Below are 16,666 nucleotides of genomic sequence, written 5' to 3' on the forward strand. Positions count from 1 at the left end.
GGTACCCATCGGCAACGAAGCAGGAACTTCCGCTGTCAGACGCTACTCAAAGGCAGCGCGATGACCAATCAGAGGCTCCTGCCTTTGACGTCAGCGCTCTGGGTGTGGAAGTTCTTCCCTCGTCGTCATGGTTACCCGATACACAGCCCATGCTAGTGAACAGCAAGTACCGGCAGGCCGGCGATGGAACGGAAGGTAAGGTGAGCATAATATGTGCGTGTGTGTGAGTTTGTGCATGTGTGGAATGGCACAACAGGGGACCAGGATTGGACATTTAACAAGTTGTAGAACGAATTGTCTGCATTGCAATGATTTCCTATACATACACATTACTGGGGCCTGTGGAGCCTACATACTGACAGTGGTGGCCTGTGGGGCATACATACTGGCCCTAGGGAAGCTTAGCGCACAGGCTGGCAGCGGTGGAAGACACTGAGGGCCCAAGCTGGCAGCACTGGAGGGTGCTTAAGGCATACGCTGGCAGCACTGCGGGGGAGCGCTGAGGGCACAGGCTGGCCGCACTGCAGGGGGGCACTGAGGGCACATGCTGGCAGCACTGCGGGGGGGGCACTGAGGGCACAGGCTGGCGTGGTGCTGGGTGGCGCTGAGGGCACAGGCTAGCAGCACTGGGGGAACTAAGGGCACAGGCTGGCAGCACTGGGGGGCACTGAGGGCACAAGCTGGCAGCACTGGGGGGCACTGAGGGCACAGGCTGGTGGGGCGCTGAGGGCACAGGTTGGCAGCACTGGGTGGGCGCTGAGGGCACAGGCTGGCGTGGTGCTGGGGGGCGCTGAGGCACAGGCTGGCGTTGTGCTGAGGGGCGCTGAGGGCATAGGCTGGCGTGGTGATGGGGGGCGCTGAGGGCACGGGTTGGCAGCATTGCAGCACCAGATCCTGAGAGCTCCTCTAGCTGCTTTCTCTGAGTCCCCAGTTTGTCTGCTTTTTCTATTGCAGGCACAGGGGGGGACCTGAGAAGACAAGTGCTGGACTCTCCCCTGCTCTCCCCTCCTGCAGGCACACTGCTCTCCCCTCCTGCAGGGACACTGCTCTCCCCTCCTGCAGGGACACTGCTCTCCCCTCCTGCAGGGACACTGCTCTCCCCTCCTGCAGGGACACTGCTCTCCCCTCCTGCAGGGACACTGCTCTCCCCTCCTGCAGGGACACTGCTCTCCCCTCCTGCAGGGACACTGCTCTCCCCTCCTGCAGGGACACTGCTTTCCCCTCCTGCAGGGACACTGCTCTCCCCCCCTGCAGGGACACTGCTCTCCCCTCCTGCAGGCACACTGCTCTCCCCTCCTGCAGGCACACTGCTCTCCCCTCCTGCAGGCACACTGCTCTCCCCTCCTGCAGGCACACTGCTCTCCCCTCCTGCAGGCACACTGCTCTCCCCCTGCTACTGGTGCACTTATCTCAGTTGCAGAACAAACGCTCTTGAAGCAGCCGCTGTGCAGATGAGCCGGTCACACGTGAGGTTCCTGGGTAGAAGGCGCAGGCAGAGGGGGCGTGGCCAGCATCGAGAGAGCAGCAGGAGGGGACAAGGAAGTCATCCGAGGAGTGTGTGTGTCCAGCATAGAGAAAGGGCGTGGATGACCGCAAAGGGGCGTGGCCAGCAGCATAGATGCCATGGAAGGCATCCAGAGAGTGTGGCCAGCATCCGGGGAGTGGGGCGTGGTCGGCAGAGTGCGGGGGCATGGCAGCTGCTTCCCACTGCACTGCGGGACACATAGCTTCCCGGGCATGAGAACGGGACCGACGTATAAAATCGGGACTGTCCCGCTATATCCGGGACGGTTGGGTGGTATGCTAGAGGATGCTGGGATTATTCTCACACACAGATTCGGTCAATGAGAAAGAAAAATCCCCATCTGCTGCCACATCCAATAACAATGGTCTGAGGGCGAGGCGTGTTATTTTATGAACCACACTGAAAATAAAGTAGTGTGAACGAGAACTAAAAGGAATCATCAAAGCTCTTATCTCTCCTAATCCTGCCATCTCCACCGCTCTCATTACACAAGTATAACACATATAATACTGGAGGATAAAACAAGACTGAGCACAAGACCTTCACAGCCATCTACACATCATAGGGAGATTTCATGGCACCTTCTCTCCATCTACCTGATGATCCTGAGGAACATCGGGACCTTCTTGTTTACAGTCCTGTGGGAGAAGAGGACGGGGACATCTCTCCGGTGTTGTCCTCTTACTGGATAGAGCTGGAGGAGACACATACAGGGACTGAATTCATTCCTTACATACAGATAATTATAGGCAGTGTGTATTTAGTCCTGTCTATTACCTGGTGATATGAGGGACGGGGGAACCTCCATCATGACGTCCTTGTACAGATCTTTGTGTCCTTCTAAATACTCCCACTCCTCCATGGAGAAATAGACGGTGACGTCCTGACACCGTATAGGAACCTGACACATACAATAATACCGTCACCCCTGATCCCTTCATAGCGTTACTGTATAATGTCCCAGCATTCCCAGCAGTGTCACCTCTCCAGTCAGCAGCTCAATCATCTTGTAGGTGAGTTCTAGGATCTTCTGGTCATTGATGTCCTCATGTATCTGGGGGTGAGGTGGAGGCCCCGTGATTGGGCTCAGGGGTCTTCCCCATCCCTCAGACACAGGGGCCTGACAGCGCTCACTAGAGGTCTTCTTCACTACTGTGTAATCCTGGTTATGGAGAGACACAGTAAGAAATCTCACTCCAGACATTTCCAGAGTCCTCACCTCTCCAGTTCTGTCCATCTGTTATTCCCATAGATAAGAATGATGTAATGTGACGTCATCAGAATCTCTCACCTCTCCAGTAAGCCGGAAGAGGATCTCTAGGGTGAGGTGTAATATCCTCTCCGCCATCTTGTCCCTGTCCATATCCATCCTTCACGGGGCAATCAGGAGAATTCTCTTATATAGATCTCCACTGAGAGGATCCGATATTGTAGGGACCTGAATGGGGAGATGACTATGTGACATCATGAAGAATCCGCTGTAATAATACGATTACTGGAGATAATAAGGGGAAACATATGAGAAGACAGAACGTGTAGAAGTTGTTCGCTCTTGTATCGTATGAACTGGAATATAAACGGAATTCCTGACTAAGACGTCTCCTCCGCTCCCAATCACTGGTAATTTTGGTCAATGCTTCAGCCATTGATTGACGGCAGAGATCACGTTTGTTATCAGTGACTAAACTGACAGGAAATCCAGAGACTGGCGGGGTCCCAAGCAGCTGGGCCCAGGAGTAATGGGGGATTGTTATGTGTCACTATTGTTAGTATTTTACAGTAGTCAGTTTTTTCTTTCTACTAATAAATCTTATATATTTAGGCCACACACAACAAGCAGTTTCCTCCTCGGAGTCGGCAGCTGAATACGTTTCTCAGACTCATCTTCCATATCACTAATTCTCCTCTCATTTACCGACACTGGAATCGGCATCAGCAAAACTGCAGGAGAAATTCATTACACGTGAGAGGAGAAATAACGACTCCATGATGAGGACAACATCTTCATCCTCTACTGCGTCTCTATAAACAGATTTGTCCCGAGTCTGTCCCTGACTCCATCACCACCACTAAATGGAGAAGAAAATGTCTACATGGATGGGGTTAAGATTTGTAACTTTTATTTTGTAACCCTGGATGGTTTTTTTTGGGGCATTTGTCACTTAGGCTTCCGTATTCTACTTGAAAAATACCAAAAAAAGCAGGCGCTCATTGCTCCCATTCTTGATTGTGGGGGGCTGCTTAGTTGTTATGATAGTTAGAGGCCTAATAATGATTTTAGGTCTGCAATGTACAAAGTCTATTAATCTCTGCCAGAGGCGGCGTCCAATAAACTCTTAGGCCCCAAACATGTCAGACTAAGGTCAGCGGCGGCTGCTGATTGCAGAGGGGATTGGTCTCTGTATAATATATATGGAGCCTCCCGACAGATGACGTCAGGGCAGAGAAGGATCCGGCATGCTGAATTTCAGGGACTGATCCGTTTCTTCTTCCTGGAGATAATCCTCCGCTCCAGGAGTCTGGAGGCCTCTCTCTCAGAGAAAACAGGAAAGCTGGAGTGTTGGTGTATGGGGGAGTCAGGGGAGAAGCTGTCAGCCAAATGATGCTTCAGCCGACAGTTATCTAATGTGTATGGCAGGGGTGGGCAATTCATTTTATTAAGGGGCCACATGAAAGACTGTGACGGGTGTGGAAGACAAAACAATAGGCGGAAATTAATTCTGCTCAATATTAATATTCACATTAAGTATACAGACATCCCCCTCTATACCATATGAACCTCCATATAATCCCTCACATATAATGTTTTGCAAATGTATTCACCCCCTTGGTTTCTTACCTATTCTGTTACTACAACCTGAGTTTGAATATTTTTGTAATCTGATTTGTATGTGATGCATCAGCACTAAATAGTCTTAAGCCTGCTTTACACGCTGCAATGTATCTTACAATGTGTCGGCGGGGTCACGTCGTAAGTGACGCACATCCGGCATCGTAAGGTACATTGCAGTGTGTGACAGGTACGTGCGATTGCGATTGAACGAAAAACAGTTCATCGCGCGCACATCGTTCAGTTCTCTAGAATTGCACATCAGATTGTTCATCGTACCCGGGGTAGCACACATCTCAGCATGTGACACCCCGGGAACAATGAACAGATCTTTCCTGCGTCCTGCGGCTCCCGGCCGGTAATGCGGAAGGAAGGAGGTGGGCGGGATGTTTATGTCCCGCTCCGCCCCTCCGCTTCTATTGGCCGGCTGCCGCGTGACGTCGATGTGACGTCGAAAGTCCCTCCCACTCCAGGAAGTGGACGTTCGCCGCCCACATCGAGGTCGAATGGAAGGTAAGTACGTGTGACGGGGTTTAATTGTATGTGCGGCACGTTCAACAAATTTAACGTGCTACACACACGATGTGGGCGTTGCAAATCGCATACGATATCGTATGCGAATTGCAACGTGTAAAGCAGGCTTAAGTTGGAGTAAGTGAAATGAGAAAAAAAATAGGCGAAAATTAAATTTACGGGATAAAATAAATAAAATTTGTCATGTGCATATGTATTCACCGCTTTTGTTATGAGGCCCTTAAATTTCTGGTGCAATTTCCTTAATAAATTACATACTTAGATTGCACACAGGGGGACTTCCTTTTCCTAAGTGTCCCGGGGTCTGTCAGTATATACACACACCTCTTCTGAAAAGCCACAGAGGATAAAACACCATGAAGACCAAGGAGATCTCCAAACAACACCACGAAGACCACGGAAATCTCCAAACAAGTCAGAGACAAAGTGGTGAGAAGTACAAGTCAGGGTTGTGTTCTTATTATCAAATGGAAAAAAATGGTACCACAACAAACCTGACAAGAGAGGCCGCCCACCAAATCTCTCAGCCCAGACAAGGAGGTTATTAGAGAGGCAGCACAGAGACCAAAAGGTAACCCTGAAGAAGCTGCAGAGTTCCCAAATAGAGACTGGAGTATCTGTCCATACGGCCACAATTAACCGTACACTCCATAGAGCTGGCCTTTATTGAAGAGTGGCCAGAAAAAAAGCCTTTATTTATAGCCAAAAATTGGAAGGCTCGTTTTCAGTTTGCCAAAAAACGTGGTAGATTCCCCAAATGTTTGGAGGAAGGTGCTGTCGTCAGATGAGACAGAAATTTAACTTTTTGGCCACCAAGGTAAAAGCTATGTCTTGCACCAAACCAACACAGCTCATCACCCCAAGACCACCATCCCCACAGTGAAACACGGTGGTGGTAGCATCATGCTGTGGGGATGTTTTTTTCTACCAGGGACAGGGAAAATGGTTCAAGTCCAGGAGAAGATGGATATTGGAAAATACAGGGATATCCTCGAGTAAAACCTGTTTCAGTCTGTCAGTGATGTGAGACTGTGACAAAGGTTCATCTTCTAACAAGACAATGACCCAAAGCTACTGCTAAAGCCACACTGAGGGGCACTGCAGCCAAAATTTGGGATGCTGCCCCTTGACTGCTGCCCCCCTCCCCGTTGGTAACATCTGTTCCCCTTTAAAAGAGTCCCTACCAGTTTCCCCGCCCCCGGAGGTGACTCGATGTTGCTCCGCCTACCACACATATATGTCACCGCGTCACCAAGCTTCCGGCCTCTCTGATTAGTAACTGGACCCGCTACAGGAAGCAGTAAGAGAGCGCATCGACAGGGAAGGGAGCGACTGGCTCACAGGGCTTTTACCTGTGGGTGGCTTCATTCCTGCCGAGGCTAAAGCGTGTGGCGCCGGTGAGCGGCGTTCAAAGAGAAATACCTGCTGGCCCGCTTGAGCCCGCCAACGGTGGGTGGAGCCGTTCAGCGCATTTCGCGGTCACGTGCTGGGACCCCGGCTACTGCTTGTGGTGCGGGTAGCCACCGTGATCGGAGTTCATCGTCGTCGTCCGAGGAACAGTGCACGCGTGGGTGCGCCAGGAATTGTCGCAGCGGTAGATCCAGGTCCAGGCGTCGCAGCAGGCGATTGAGGTCGTCGCACTGGCGGTCTCCCTCTTCCTCAGATGAATCCCCTGTGAGGTCACGCAGGGGACGAAGACCATCAGTGGGTGCAGCTGTCCGGCTAGCGGAGGTGGGTCTGGCACCTGGGGAGCAACATCAAGATCTGGGGCTTCCTGCTATTGCGCCACACAGTGAGTACCCTTATGTGGGAGTGTGGAGCAGGGTTGGTTCCGCCGGTGGAGGGTAGCGGGTTGATCCAGGGGCATAGGGTTTTTGTTAACTCAAAATTATTGCATCCCCTTGATGCGGCACCCCCCCCCTCCCCCTACCCCCAGCTGGATCTTTACAAAGATGGCCTTTTTTGTGGGTCCCCCCCTCGGTTCCCATCTCGACGAGCAGGTAAAAGAGTTAATATGGGCTAACAAGTTACGTGGACATTTGGTCGCTAATCTTGACTGACCAGCATTCGCAGGAGTGGCGCTTGGGCAAGAAGGTTTACAACCGTAAACTAAAAGTTGCCAAGGCCAATTGGTTGCAGGCATTTGAAGGCCAATTGGTTGCAGGCATTTGACGTTTTGGGGTGTGTGATGGGCCATCGCCATCCAGAAAGGTGTTCTGAGCTATTTATTTACATGGATAGTATTTATAGCTCATACAAGTCCCACGGGGGTCAGCCTGGTGGAAATATGATGAAGATTTCCGCCGCCGCCTAGACCTCCAACCCCACCTGGGTTGTTGAGTTAAGGCCACAGACTCGTGGCTTAGGCTGATGATGGCACGGAGGGGTACTCAGCCCTTTCCAGGTTCGGCCGCTGGATCCGGGGTCACACATGCTCGGCGGCCGTCCGCCGGCCAGGAACATGCTGGCTCTTTAATGACGGATACTGCAAATTCCATGGGCTGTGTAAATAAAAGCACGAATGCTCTTCGTGCGGCGGGTCCCACGCAGCGGCAAAATGTACGAGAGCAGCTCAAAAAGTCCCCGGGGGTCATGACCCATAGCGAGCATCGGGACACCAGTGAGCGTAATCAGGATGGGTCTGTGGTTAGACATGTACCCCAATAAATCAGCTGCAGCGCAAATTAGATCTGGTTTTTCGTTTGGGTTTTTCATACCATTTGTTTTTTCTAAGTTGCCCTCTTCTCCCAATCTGAAATCTGCCAGGGAACACCCAGACGTCATTCGCGGCAAACTGGGCAAGGAAGTTGGTTTAGTGCGCTTCCGAGGCCCGTTTAAGGTCCGTCCCTTCCGCAACTTGCGGGTGTCCCCTTTGGGAGTTGTTCCCAAAAAGGACCATGGGCAATACCGCCTCATTCACCATCTGTCTTATCCTAAGGGTAGGTCTGTGAATGACTGTATTCCCAAGGAGGATTCCGCAGTGCATTACGTGTCTTTCGACAAGGCAGTCGACCTGGTCAGGCGGACTGGGATTGGGGCGCTCTTGGCAAAATCGGATATTGAATCTGCATTCCGTTTGCTGCCAGTGCACCCTAATTGCCACCACATGCTTGGGGCAATGCTCGACGGGGAGTATTATTTCGATACCTGTCCTTCCTATAAGTTGTTCTATTTCCTGCCAATATTTTGAAATATTTAGCACGTTTTTGAAATGGGCCATCTGCAAGGACACAGGTTTTTCTTCAATTACGCACTACCTGGACGATTTTTTATTCGTCCACCCCCCCCCCCCCCCCGGACTCACAGGTATGTCAAACGGTTTTGGGTCGCTTTAAAAAAGGAGCTAATAGAGCTGTTTGGGGTTCCGTTGTCGAAGGAGAAAACCATTGGTCCAGTCACGGAGCTGACTTTCCTGGGGATAGTCATTGACTCCAAGGAAATGCAGTTTAGGCTCCCTCTGAAAAAAAATTTCGGCACTTCTGGTCCTTATTGCTGGGTTCATTTCCGTGGGAAAAGTTACCTTAGTGCAAATGCAGTTCCCTCAACTTCGCTTGTAAGGTCATGCCCATGGGCAAGATTTTTTCCAGGCGCCTTTCCCTGGCCACTCGGGGGGCATGGCTCCCCCACCATAGAATTAGGATCACGCCCCCCCTGAAGAATGACTTGATAGTGTGGCAAAAATGTTTGCAAACGTACAACGGCCACACCTGTTTCCAAGACTCGGAACACACAAATTCGGAGGTTGAGCGTTTCTCTGACGCGGCGGGGTCATTTGGCTTTGGGGTCATTTTTGGGAACCAATGGTGTGCTGAAAGATGGCCAGATGTCTGGGCCCAGTGGGCATGGATCAAGAACCTAACCCTTCTCGAGCTCTTCCCCATAGTGGTTGCGGTGGAGCTTTGGGGGCAGGCCTTGAGAAATAAGCGGATCATTTTCTCGTGTGACGATGCCAGCGTGGTGCATGCCATCAACCATCTGTCTTCCTCTTCCCTTCCAGTCATCAGGCTGATCAGGTTTTTTGTTTTAAAATGCCTATCCGTAAATGCTTGGTTAAAGCAAGACATGTTCCCGGCTACAGTAACAGCATGACTTATGCCCTGTCGTGTTTTCAATTTCAGAAATTCAAGGATCTCCATCCGTCGTCTCAGGAACAAGGTTTGGAGTGTCCAGCTTGGATGTGGGATGTCCCGCTACACTGATCCCGATGATTCCATCCTCTGTTGCCCCATCGTCATGGCGGGCCTTTTGTAAGGCATGGAGCGATTGGCGCGAGTCGGTGGGGGAAGTACCTGGCGTTCCTTCGAGTGAGGTGTTACTACAACTCACCTTCCAGTATTCAGTGTTCCTAAGCAACCGTCGAGCATCGGGGGCAGTAGCGCGTAACCGGCTGTCGGGCTTGACTTTTCATTTTAAATTAAGGAATTGGCCCGATGTAACCAAGTCGTTTTTGGTGCACCAGGTATTGAAGGGTTGGAGGAGTGACAAACGGGTAGACCACAGGAGGCCTATTTCGTTCCAGCTGTTGGCTGATTTAATAAACGAGTCAAAGTCAGTTTGTAAATCCCCCTATGCGTCGACCCTTTTCTCCGCGGCATTTGGAATCGCCTTCTTCGGGGCTCTCCGCGTCAGCGAGCTTATCCCTAAGGTGCAAGGGTTTACGGGTGGTTTGCTTTGGGATGATGTCCTGGTTTGTGGTGACGGATTGCGGGTATGCTTGTGGAAATCAAAGATGGATCAGGCGGGCAGGGGCACATGGTTCCCCCTTTTTTCCATCACTGGTCCGGTTTGCCCGAGAACTCGGGTCAAAGCTTTTCTGGCAATCAGAGCTAATGGCGTCAAGTTTTTTATTCATGAGGACAGTTCTCCACTCTTGGCGGGGAAGTTTTTGGCGGTAATACGGCGGATTTTGGCTTCCTTGGGTTTTCCAGCAGGGGATTTCGGCACGCACTCTTTCAGAATCGGGGCTGCCACCAAGGCTTCACGGGCTGGTATGCAGGAGTCGGAGATCCAGCGGGTCGGTAGATGGCGATCCAAGTGCTTTATGAGATACATCAGACCGGAGCTTGTTTTAAAAACTGGAACTGGAGGACACGCCAGCAATACAGAAGAGTATCGGGAATCAGGGGCATGTTGTTGGTTGTGTTTGAGCTGAATGCACTTACATAAATTTTTTTTTTAGTAGCTTGAACCTTCACAATGACGATGTGTAGCTGTTGGGTTGGTGTTTCTGCTGTTTGACAGTGTTTTTCCTTTCAGATGTGAGCCATCCCAGTGTTTGGATCCTAGGTCATTCCTATGTATTTTGGTCCACTCGGAGAGCGGATTCTCGAGCTGGTGGTCGGTCTTTGGGTTTCCTCGACGTGGACATCAATTGGAGAGGTTACAAGGGCCTGTCCTGGCCGCAGGTGCTACCAGAGGTGGTCAAGATAGCGAGAATAGTCTCTTACCCAGTTGTCCTGGTGATTCACGCAGGCGGCAACAATCTGGTTTCCTTCCCGCTGGCTGAGCTTCTGACCCACATGCGGTCAGACATGGACAAATTCCCCTGTTTCTTCCCCGAAGTTAAGCTGGTTTGGTCCGAGGTGATACCCTGGCTCATTTAGCATGACGCCAGGGAAGGCTTGGCCATAGAACGGACCCGGCGAACGCTTAACCAGCGTATATGGAAGTTCATCCGTTTTAAAAATGGTGTGGTGATTCGCCACCACCAGCTGGAAGGTGAAAATTTGGCTTTTCTATGCTAAAATGGCGTGCATTTAAATGATAACGGTTTGGACATATTCCTGGCGGGAATCCGCGGGGGTGTGGCTCAGGCGCTTCAGTTCAGGCTATGGGGGGGGGGGGGTCCGTAGCTCGCTAAAGTTACGTTGCTCATTGGTGGAAGGGGTTGGAAACAAGTGGTGGTGAAACACCCGCACCGGACGGCTGGAAGGCGGAAAATTTCCCTAAACCCCGATGTGTTGGCTGGTTATTGAAAGCTGTGACCATAATTTTATGCCAATGTTAAAAAAGATGAGAGCAGCGTTTCTTCAGACTCTCCAAAAGTCAAAGATAAATAAATAAAAGTGTTGAATGTTTAAGAAAAATAGTGGTGTTGCGTCTTTTAAGGGGAGAAGAGGTGTTGGGGTCCTGGCAGTCTGGAGGGTGTAAGGGGAAATGTGTAAATGTATTGGAGCAGCCAAGTCACAGCCCAGACCTTAATCCAATTGAGAATCTGTGGTCAGACGTGAAGACGCTGCTCACCAGAGGAATGGAGAATCTGTGGTCAGACGTGAAGACGCTGCTCACCAGAGGAATGGAGAATCTGTGGTCAGACGTGAAGACGCTGCTCACCAGAGGAAACATCTAACGAGAAGGAGCTGGAGCAGTTTTGTCTTGAGGAAACGGCAAAAATCCCAAAATGTGGAAAACTGGAGAGACTTATCCAAAGTGACTTGTAGCTGTAATTACCACAAAGGGAGACTCCACAAAGTACTGACTTCAGGGGGTGAATAGTTTTGCATGATGAGTGTTTCAGTTATTTTGTCCTATTTGTTGTTTGCTTCACAATAAAAAGAAAATCCAATGTTCGCAGTTGTCGGCAGGTTCTGTACATGACCTGATGGAAACCCTGAAAGCACAGGGAAATTCCAGGTTGTGAAGTCACAAAACATGAAAACTGCTTAGGGTGTGAATACATTTGCAAGACACTGTATACAGTATGAGCCCCCACAAAGCCCCTCTATATACAGTATGAGCCCCCCACACAGCCCCTCTATATACAGTATGAGCCCCCACACAGCCCCTCTATATAAAGTATGAGCCCCCACACAGCCCCTCTATATACAGTATAATCCCCCACACAGCCCCTCTATATACAGTATAATCCCCCACACAGCCCCTCTATATACAGTATAATCCCCCACACAGCCCCTCTATATACAGTATAAGCCCCCCACACAGCCTCCCTATACACAGTATAAGCCTCCACACAGCCTCTCTATATACAGTATAATCCCCCACACAGCCTCTCTATATACAGTATAATCCCCCACACAGCCCCTCTATATACAGTATAATCCCCCACACAGCCTCCCTATACACAGTATAAGCCCCCACACAGCCTCTCTATATACAGTATAATCCCCCACACAGCCTCCCTATATACAGTATAATCCCCCACACAGCCTTTCTATATACAGTATAATCCCCCACACAGCCTCCTATACACAGTATAAGCCCCCACACAGCTTCCTATATACAGTATAAGCCCCACACACAGCTTCCTATATACAGTATAATCCCCCACACAGCCTTTCTATATACAGTATAATCCCCCACACAGCCTTTCTATATACAGTATAAGCCCCCACACAGCCTCCTATATACAGTATAAGCCCCACACAGCCTCTCTATATACAGTATAAGCCCCCCACACAGCCTCCTATATACAGTATAATCCCCCACACAGCCTCCTATATACAGTATAATTATTATTATTATTATTATTATTTATTTATAGAGCACCATTAATTCCATGGTGCTGTACATGAGAAGGGGGTTACATACAAAATACGTATACAAGTTACAGTAGACAGACTAGTACAGAGGGAAGAGGGCCCTACCCTTGCGGGGCCCCCACACAGCCTCCTATATACAGTATAATCCCCCACACAGCCTCCTATATACAGTATAATCCCCCACACAGCCTCCTATATACAGTATAATCCCCCACACAGCCTCCTATATACAGTATAATCCCCCACACAGCCTCCTATATACAGTATAATCCCCCACACAGCCTTTCTATATACAGTATAATCCCCCACACAGCCTTTCTATATACAGTATAATCCCCCACACAGCCTCTCTATACACAGTATAAGCCCCCACACAGCCTCTCTATACACAGTATAAGCCCCCACACAGCCTCTCTATATACAGTATAATCCCCCACACAGCTTCCTATATACAGTATAAGCCCCCCACACAGCTTCCTATATACAGTATAAGCCCCCACACAGCCTCTCTATATACAGTATAAGCCCCCACACAGCCTCCCTATATACAGTATAAGCCCCCACACAGCCTCCCTATATACAGTATAAGCCCCCACACAGCCTCCCTATATACAGTATAAGCCCCCACACAGCCTCCCTATATACAGTATAATCCTCCACACAGCCTCCCTATATACAGTATAAGCCCCCACACAACCTCTCTATATACAGTATAAGCCCCCACACAGCCTCTCTATATACAGTATAAGCCCTCCACACAGCCTCTCTATATACAGTATAAGCCCCCCACACAGCTTCCTATATACAGTATAAGCCCCCCACACAGCTTCCTATATACAGTATAAGCCCCCACACAGCTTCCTATATACAGTATAAGCCCCCACACAGCTTCCTATATACAGTATAAGCCCCCCACACAGCTTCCTATATACAGTATAAGCCCCCACACAGCCTCTCTATATACAGTATAATCCTCCACACAGCCTCCCTATATACAGTATAAGCCCCCACACAGCCTCTCTATATACAGTATAAGCCCCCACACAGCCTCCCTATATACAGTATGAGCCCCCACACAGCCTCCCTATATACAGTATAAGCCCCCACACAGCCTCTCTATATACAGTATAAGCCCCCACACAGCCTCTCTATATACAGTATAATCCCCCACACAGCCTCCTATATACAGTATAAGCCCCCACACAGCCTCTCTATATACAGTATAAGCCCCCACACAGCCTCTCTATATACAGTATAAGCCCCCACACAGCCTCCCTATATACAGTATAACCCCCCACACAGCCTCTCTATATACAGTATAAGCCCCCACACAGCCTCCCTATATACAGTATGAGCCCCCACACAGCCTCTCTATATACAGTATAAGCCTCCACAGCCTCCCTATATACAGTATAAGCCCCCACACAGCTTCCTATATACAGTATAAGCCCCCCACACAGCTTCCTATATACAGTATAAGCCCCACACAGCCTCCTATATACAGTATAAGCCCCCCACACAGCCTCTCTATATACTTGATCTCCATATATCCTCTATATACAATATGTGCTCATACACATGGAGAAACACCCACCTGCAGAGCCGCACGGTAACGTGTAGAATGGAGTTGATGGGAAACCGTCACCGGAAGGGGCGGGGCGGGGCCTCCTCAGTGTAATTCTGGGAGCAAGAAGCAAAGAAAAAAAGAAAAAACCGGAATAGTAGGGGCTAGAATGTACGGGCTCCAGCCAGGTATGACGTCACTGGTCATGTGATGGGGCGTGTTCATAATGCAGCCCGACCTTTCCAGGCAGAAAAACAATGTTTATTCTAAGTGCACGTGTGCACAGAGGGGATTACAATAGATATAATAGAAGCGGGGTCTGGTGCTGAGACCCCCATAGGATTATGGTAGATGCTAAATCCCAGTGGCCAGAGGGACCTCTGCTGACGTCACGCCCATGTGACCGGCCTCTTGTGTGGGAGGAGCCTGTAGTTCCCGGCAGTCAGCGCACAGTTTCATGTGTACCAGGGTTGTGGCTAAATCCCAGCGGGCAGAAGGACATGGTCCTTTTCCCCCCACTAAGTATTAAAACACTCATTAGGACCAGGTCCCTCCTTCCACTGGGATTCAGCTTTACCAGAGCCGGCTATTTCCCAGTGGGCAGAGGGACCAGGTTCTAATGAGTGTTTTAATACAATTCTTAGTGGGGGAAAAAAGGACCGGGTCCTTGTAGCCACTGCTCTCTATGAAAAAGCTAAATCCTAGTGGGTAAAGGACCAGGTCCCTACGGGCGTTTTTAAAATGGGCACACTTTGCTAAAAACCATGTCATCATGCCAATTGGGCTTTATTCTACTGTATCTGTAGATTATCTGCACTAGAATCATAGAATGTTATACATACCTCCCAACTTTTAAAGAAGGGAAAGAGGGACAAAGTTTGCGGCGCGCAAAACAGCTAGGACCCAGGAGGAGAACTGCTCAGGGTGTGCAGGCAGCTATGACCCAGGAGGAGAGCTGCTCAGTGTGTGCAGGCAGCTATGACCCAGGAGGAGAGCTGCACAGGGTGTGCAGGCAGCTAGGACCCAGGAGGAGGGCTGAACAGGGTGTGCAGGCAGCTAGCACCTATGAGGAGAGCTGAACAGTGTGTGCAGGCAGCTAAAACCCAGGAGGAGAGCTGCTCAGGGTGTGCAGGCAGCTATGACCCAGGAGGAGAGCTGAACAGGGTGTGCAGGCAGCTAGGACCCAGGAGGAGGGCTGAACAGGGTGTGCAGGCAGCTAGCACCTATGAGGAGAGCTGAACAGTGTGTGCAGGCAGCTAGGACCCAGGAGGAGAGCTGAACAGGGTGTGCAGGCAGCTAGGACCCAGGAGGAGGGCTGAACAGGGTGTGCAGGCAGCTAGCACCTATGAGGAGAGCTGAACAGGGTGTGCAGGCAGCTAGGACCCAGGAGGAGAGCTGAACAGGGAGTGCAGGCAGCTAGGACCCAAGAGGAGAGCTGAACAGGGTGTGCAGGCAGCTAGGACCCAGGAGGAGAGCTGAACAGGGAGTGCAGGCAGCTAGGACCCAGGAGGAGAGCTGAACAGGGTGTGCAGGCAGCTAGGACCCAGGAGGAGAGCTGAACAGGGTGTGCAGGCAGCTAGGACACAGGAGGGGAGCTGAACAGGGAGTGCAGGCAGCTAGGACCCAGGAGGAGAGCTGAACAGGGTGTGCAGGCAGCTAGGACCCAGGAGGAGAGCTGAACAGGGTGTGCAGGCAGCTAGGACCCAGGAGGAGAGCTGAACAGGGAGTGCAGGCAGCTAGGACCCAGGAGGAGAGCTGAACAGGGTGTGCAGGCAGCTAGGACCCAGGAGGAGAGCTGAACAGGGTGTGCAGGCAGCTAGGACCCAAGAGGAGAGCTGAACAGGGTGTGCAGACAGCTAGGACCCAGGAGAAGAGCTGCACAGGGTGTGCAGGCAGCTAGGACCCAGGAGGAGAGCTGAACAGGGTGTGCAGGCAGCTAGGACCCAGGAGGAGAGCTGAACAGGGTGTGCAGGCAGCTAGGACCCAGGAGGAGAGCTGAACAGGGAGTGCAGGCAGCTAGGACCCAAGAGGAGAGCTGAACAGGGTGTGCAGGCAGCTAGGACCCAGGAGAAGAGCTGAATAGGGTGTGCAGGCAGCTAGGACCCAGGAGGAGGGCTGAACAGGGTGTGCAGGCAGCTAGCACCTATGAGGAGAGCTGAACAGGGTGTGCAGGCAGCTAGGACCCAGGAGGAGAGCTGAACAGGGAGTGCAGGCAGCTAGGACCCAAGAGGAGAGCTGAACAGGGTGTGCAGGCAGCTAGGACCCAGGAGGAGAGCTGAACAGGGTGTGCAGGCAGCTAGGACCCAGGAGGAGGGCTGAACAGGGTGTGCAGGCAGCTAGCACCTATGAGGAGAGCTGAACAGGGTGTGCAGGCAGCTAGGACCCAGGAGGAGAGCTGAACAGGGTGTGCAGGCAGCTAGGACCCAGGAGGAGAGCTGAACAGGGTGTGCAGGCAGCTAGGACCCAGGAGGAGAGCTGAACAGGGAGTGCAGGCAGCTAGGACCCAGGAGGAGAGCTGAACAGGATGTGCAGGCAGCTAGGACCCAGGAGGAGAGCTGAACAGGGTGTGCAGGCAGCTAGGACCCAGGAGGAGAGCTGAACAGGGTGTGCAGGCAGCTAGGACCCAGGAGGAGAGCTGAACAGGGTGTGCAGGCAGCTAGGACCCAGGAGGAGAGCTGAACAGGGAGTGCAGGCAGCTAGGACCCAGGAGGAGA

The 16,666-nt window shown here is 51.2% G+C and overlaps 2 protein-coding genes across 2 annotated transcripts in view; one reads left to right on the top strand and one right to left on the bottom strand.

The window, feature by feature from the left end:
- LOC142310591 (uncharacterized) overlaps positions 1 to 14,022 on the bottom strand; it is a 54,333-nt gene extending 40,311 nt beyond the window's left edge. The window contains exons 1-4 of the mRNA XM_075348110.1: positions 13,983 to 14,022; positions 2,508 to 2,963; positions 2,303 to 2,426; positions 2,122 to 2,219 (exon numbers count right to left, since the gene is read on the bottom strand). Of these exons, the coding sequence (XP_075204225.1) occupies positions 2,122 to 2,219; positions 2,303 to 2,426; positions 2,508 to 2,762 (477 nt within the window). The 5' untranslated portion in view covers positions 2,763 to 2,963; positions 13,983 to 14,022. The remainder of the gene's footprint in view (positions 1 to 2,121; positions 2,220 to 2,302; positions 2,427 to 2,507; positions 2,964 to 13,982) is intronic.
- LOC142313091 (uncharacterized) overlaps positions 1 to 16,666 on the top strand; it is a 340,618-nt gene that overhangs the window by 230,689 nt on the left and 93,263 nt on the right. The window lies entirely within an intron of this gene.

The sequence above is a fragment of the Anomaloglossus baeobatrachus genome, chromosome 5 (assembly GCF_048569485.1).
Source record: "Anomaloglossus baeobatrachus isolate aAnoBae1 chromosome 5, aAnoBae1.hap1, whole genome shotgun sequence".
Taxonomy (NCBI): Eukaryota; Metazoa; Chordata; class Amphibia; order Anura; family Aromobatidae; genus Anomaloglossus; species Anomaloglossus baeobatrachus.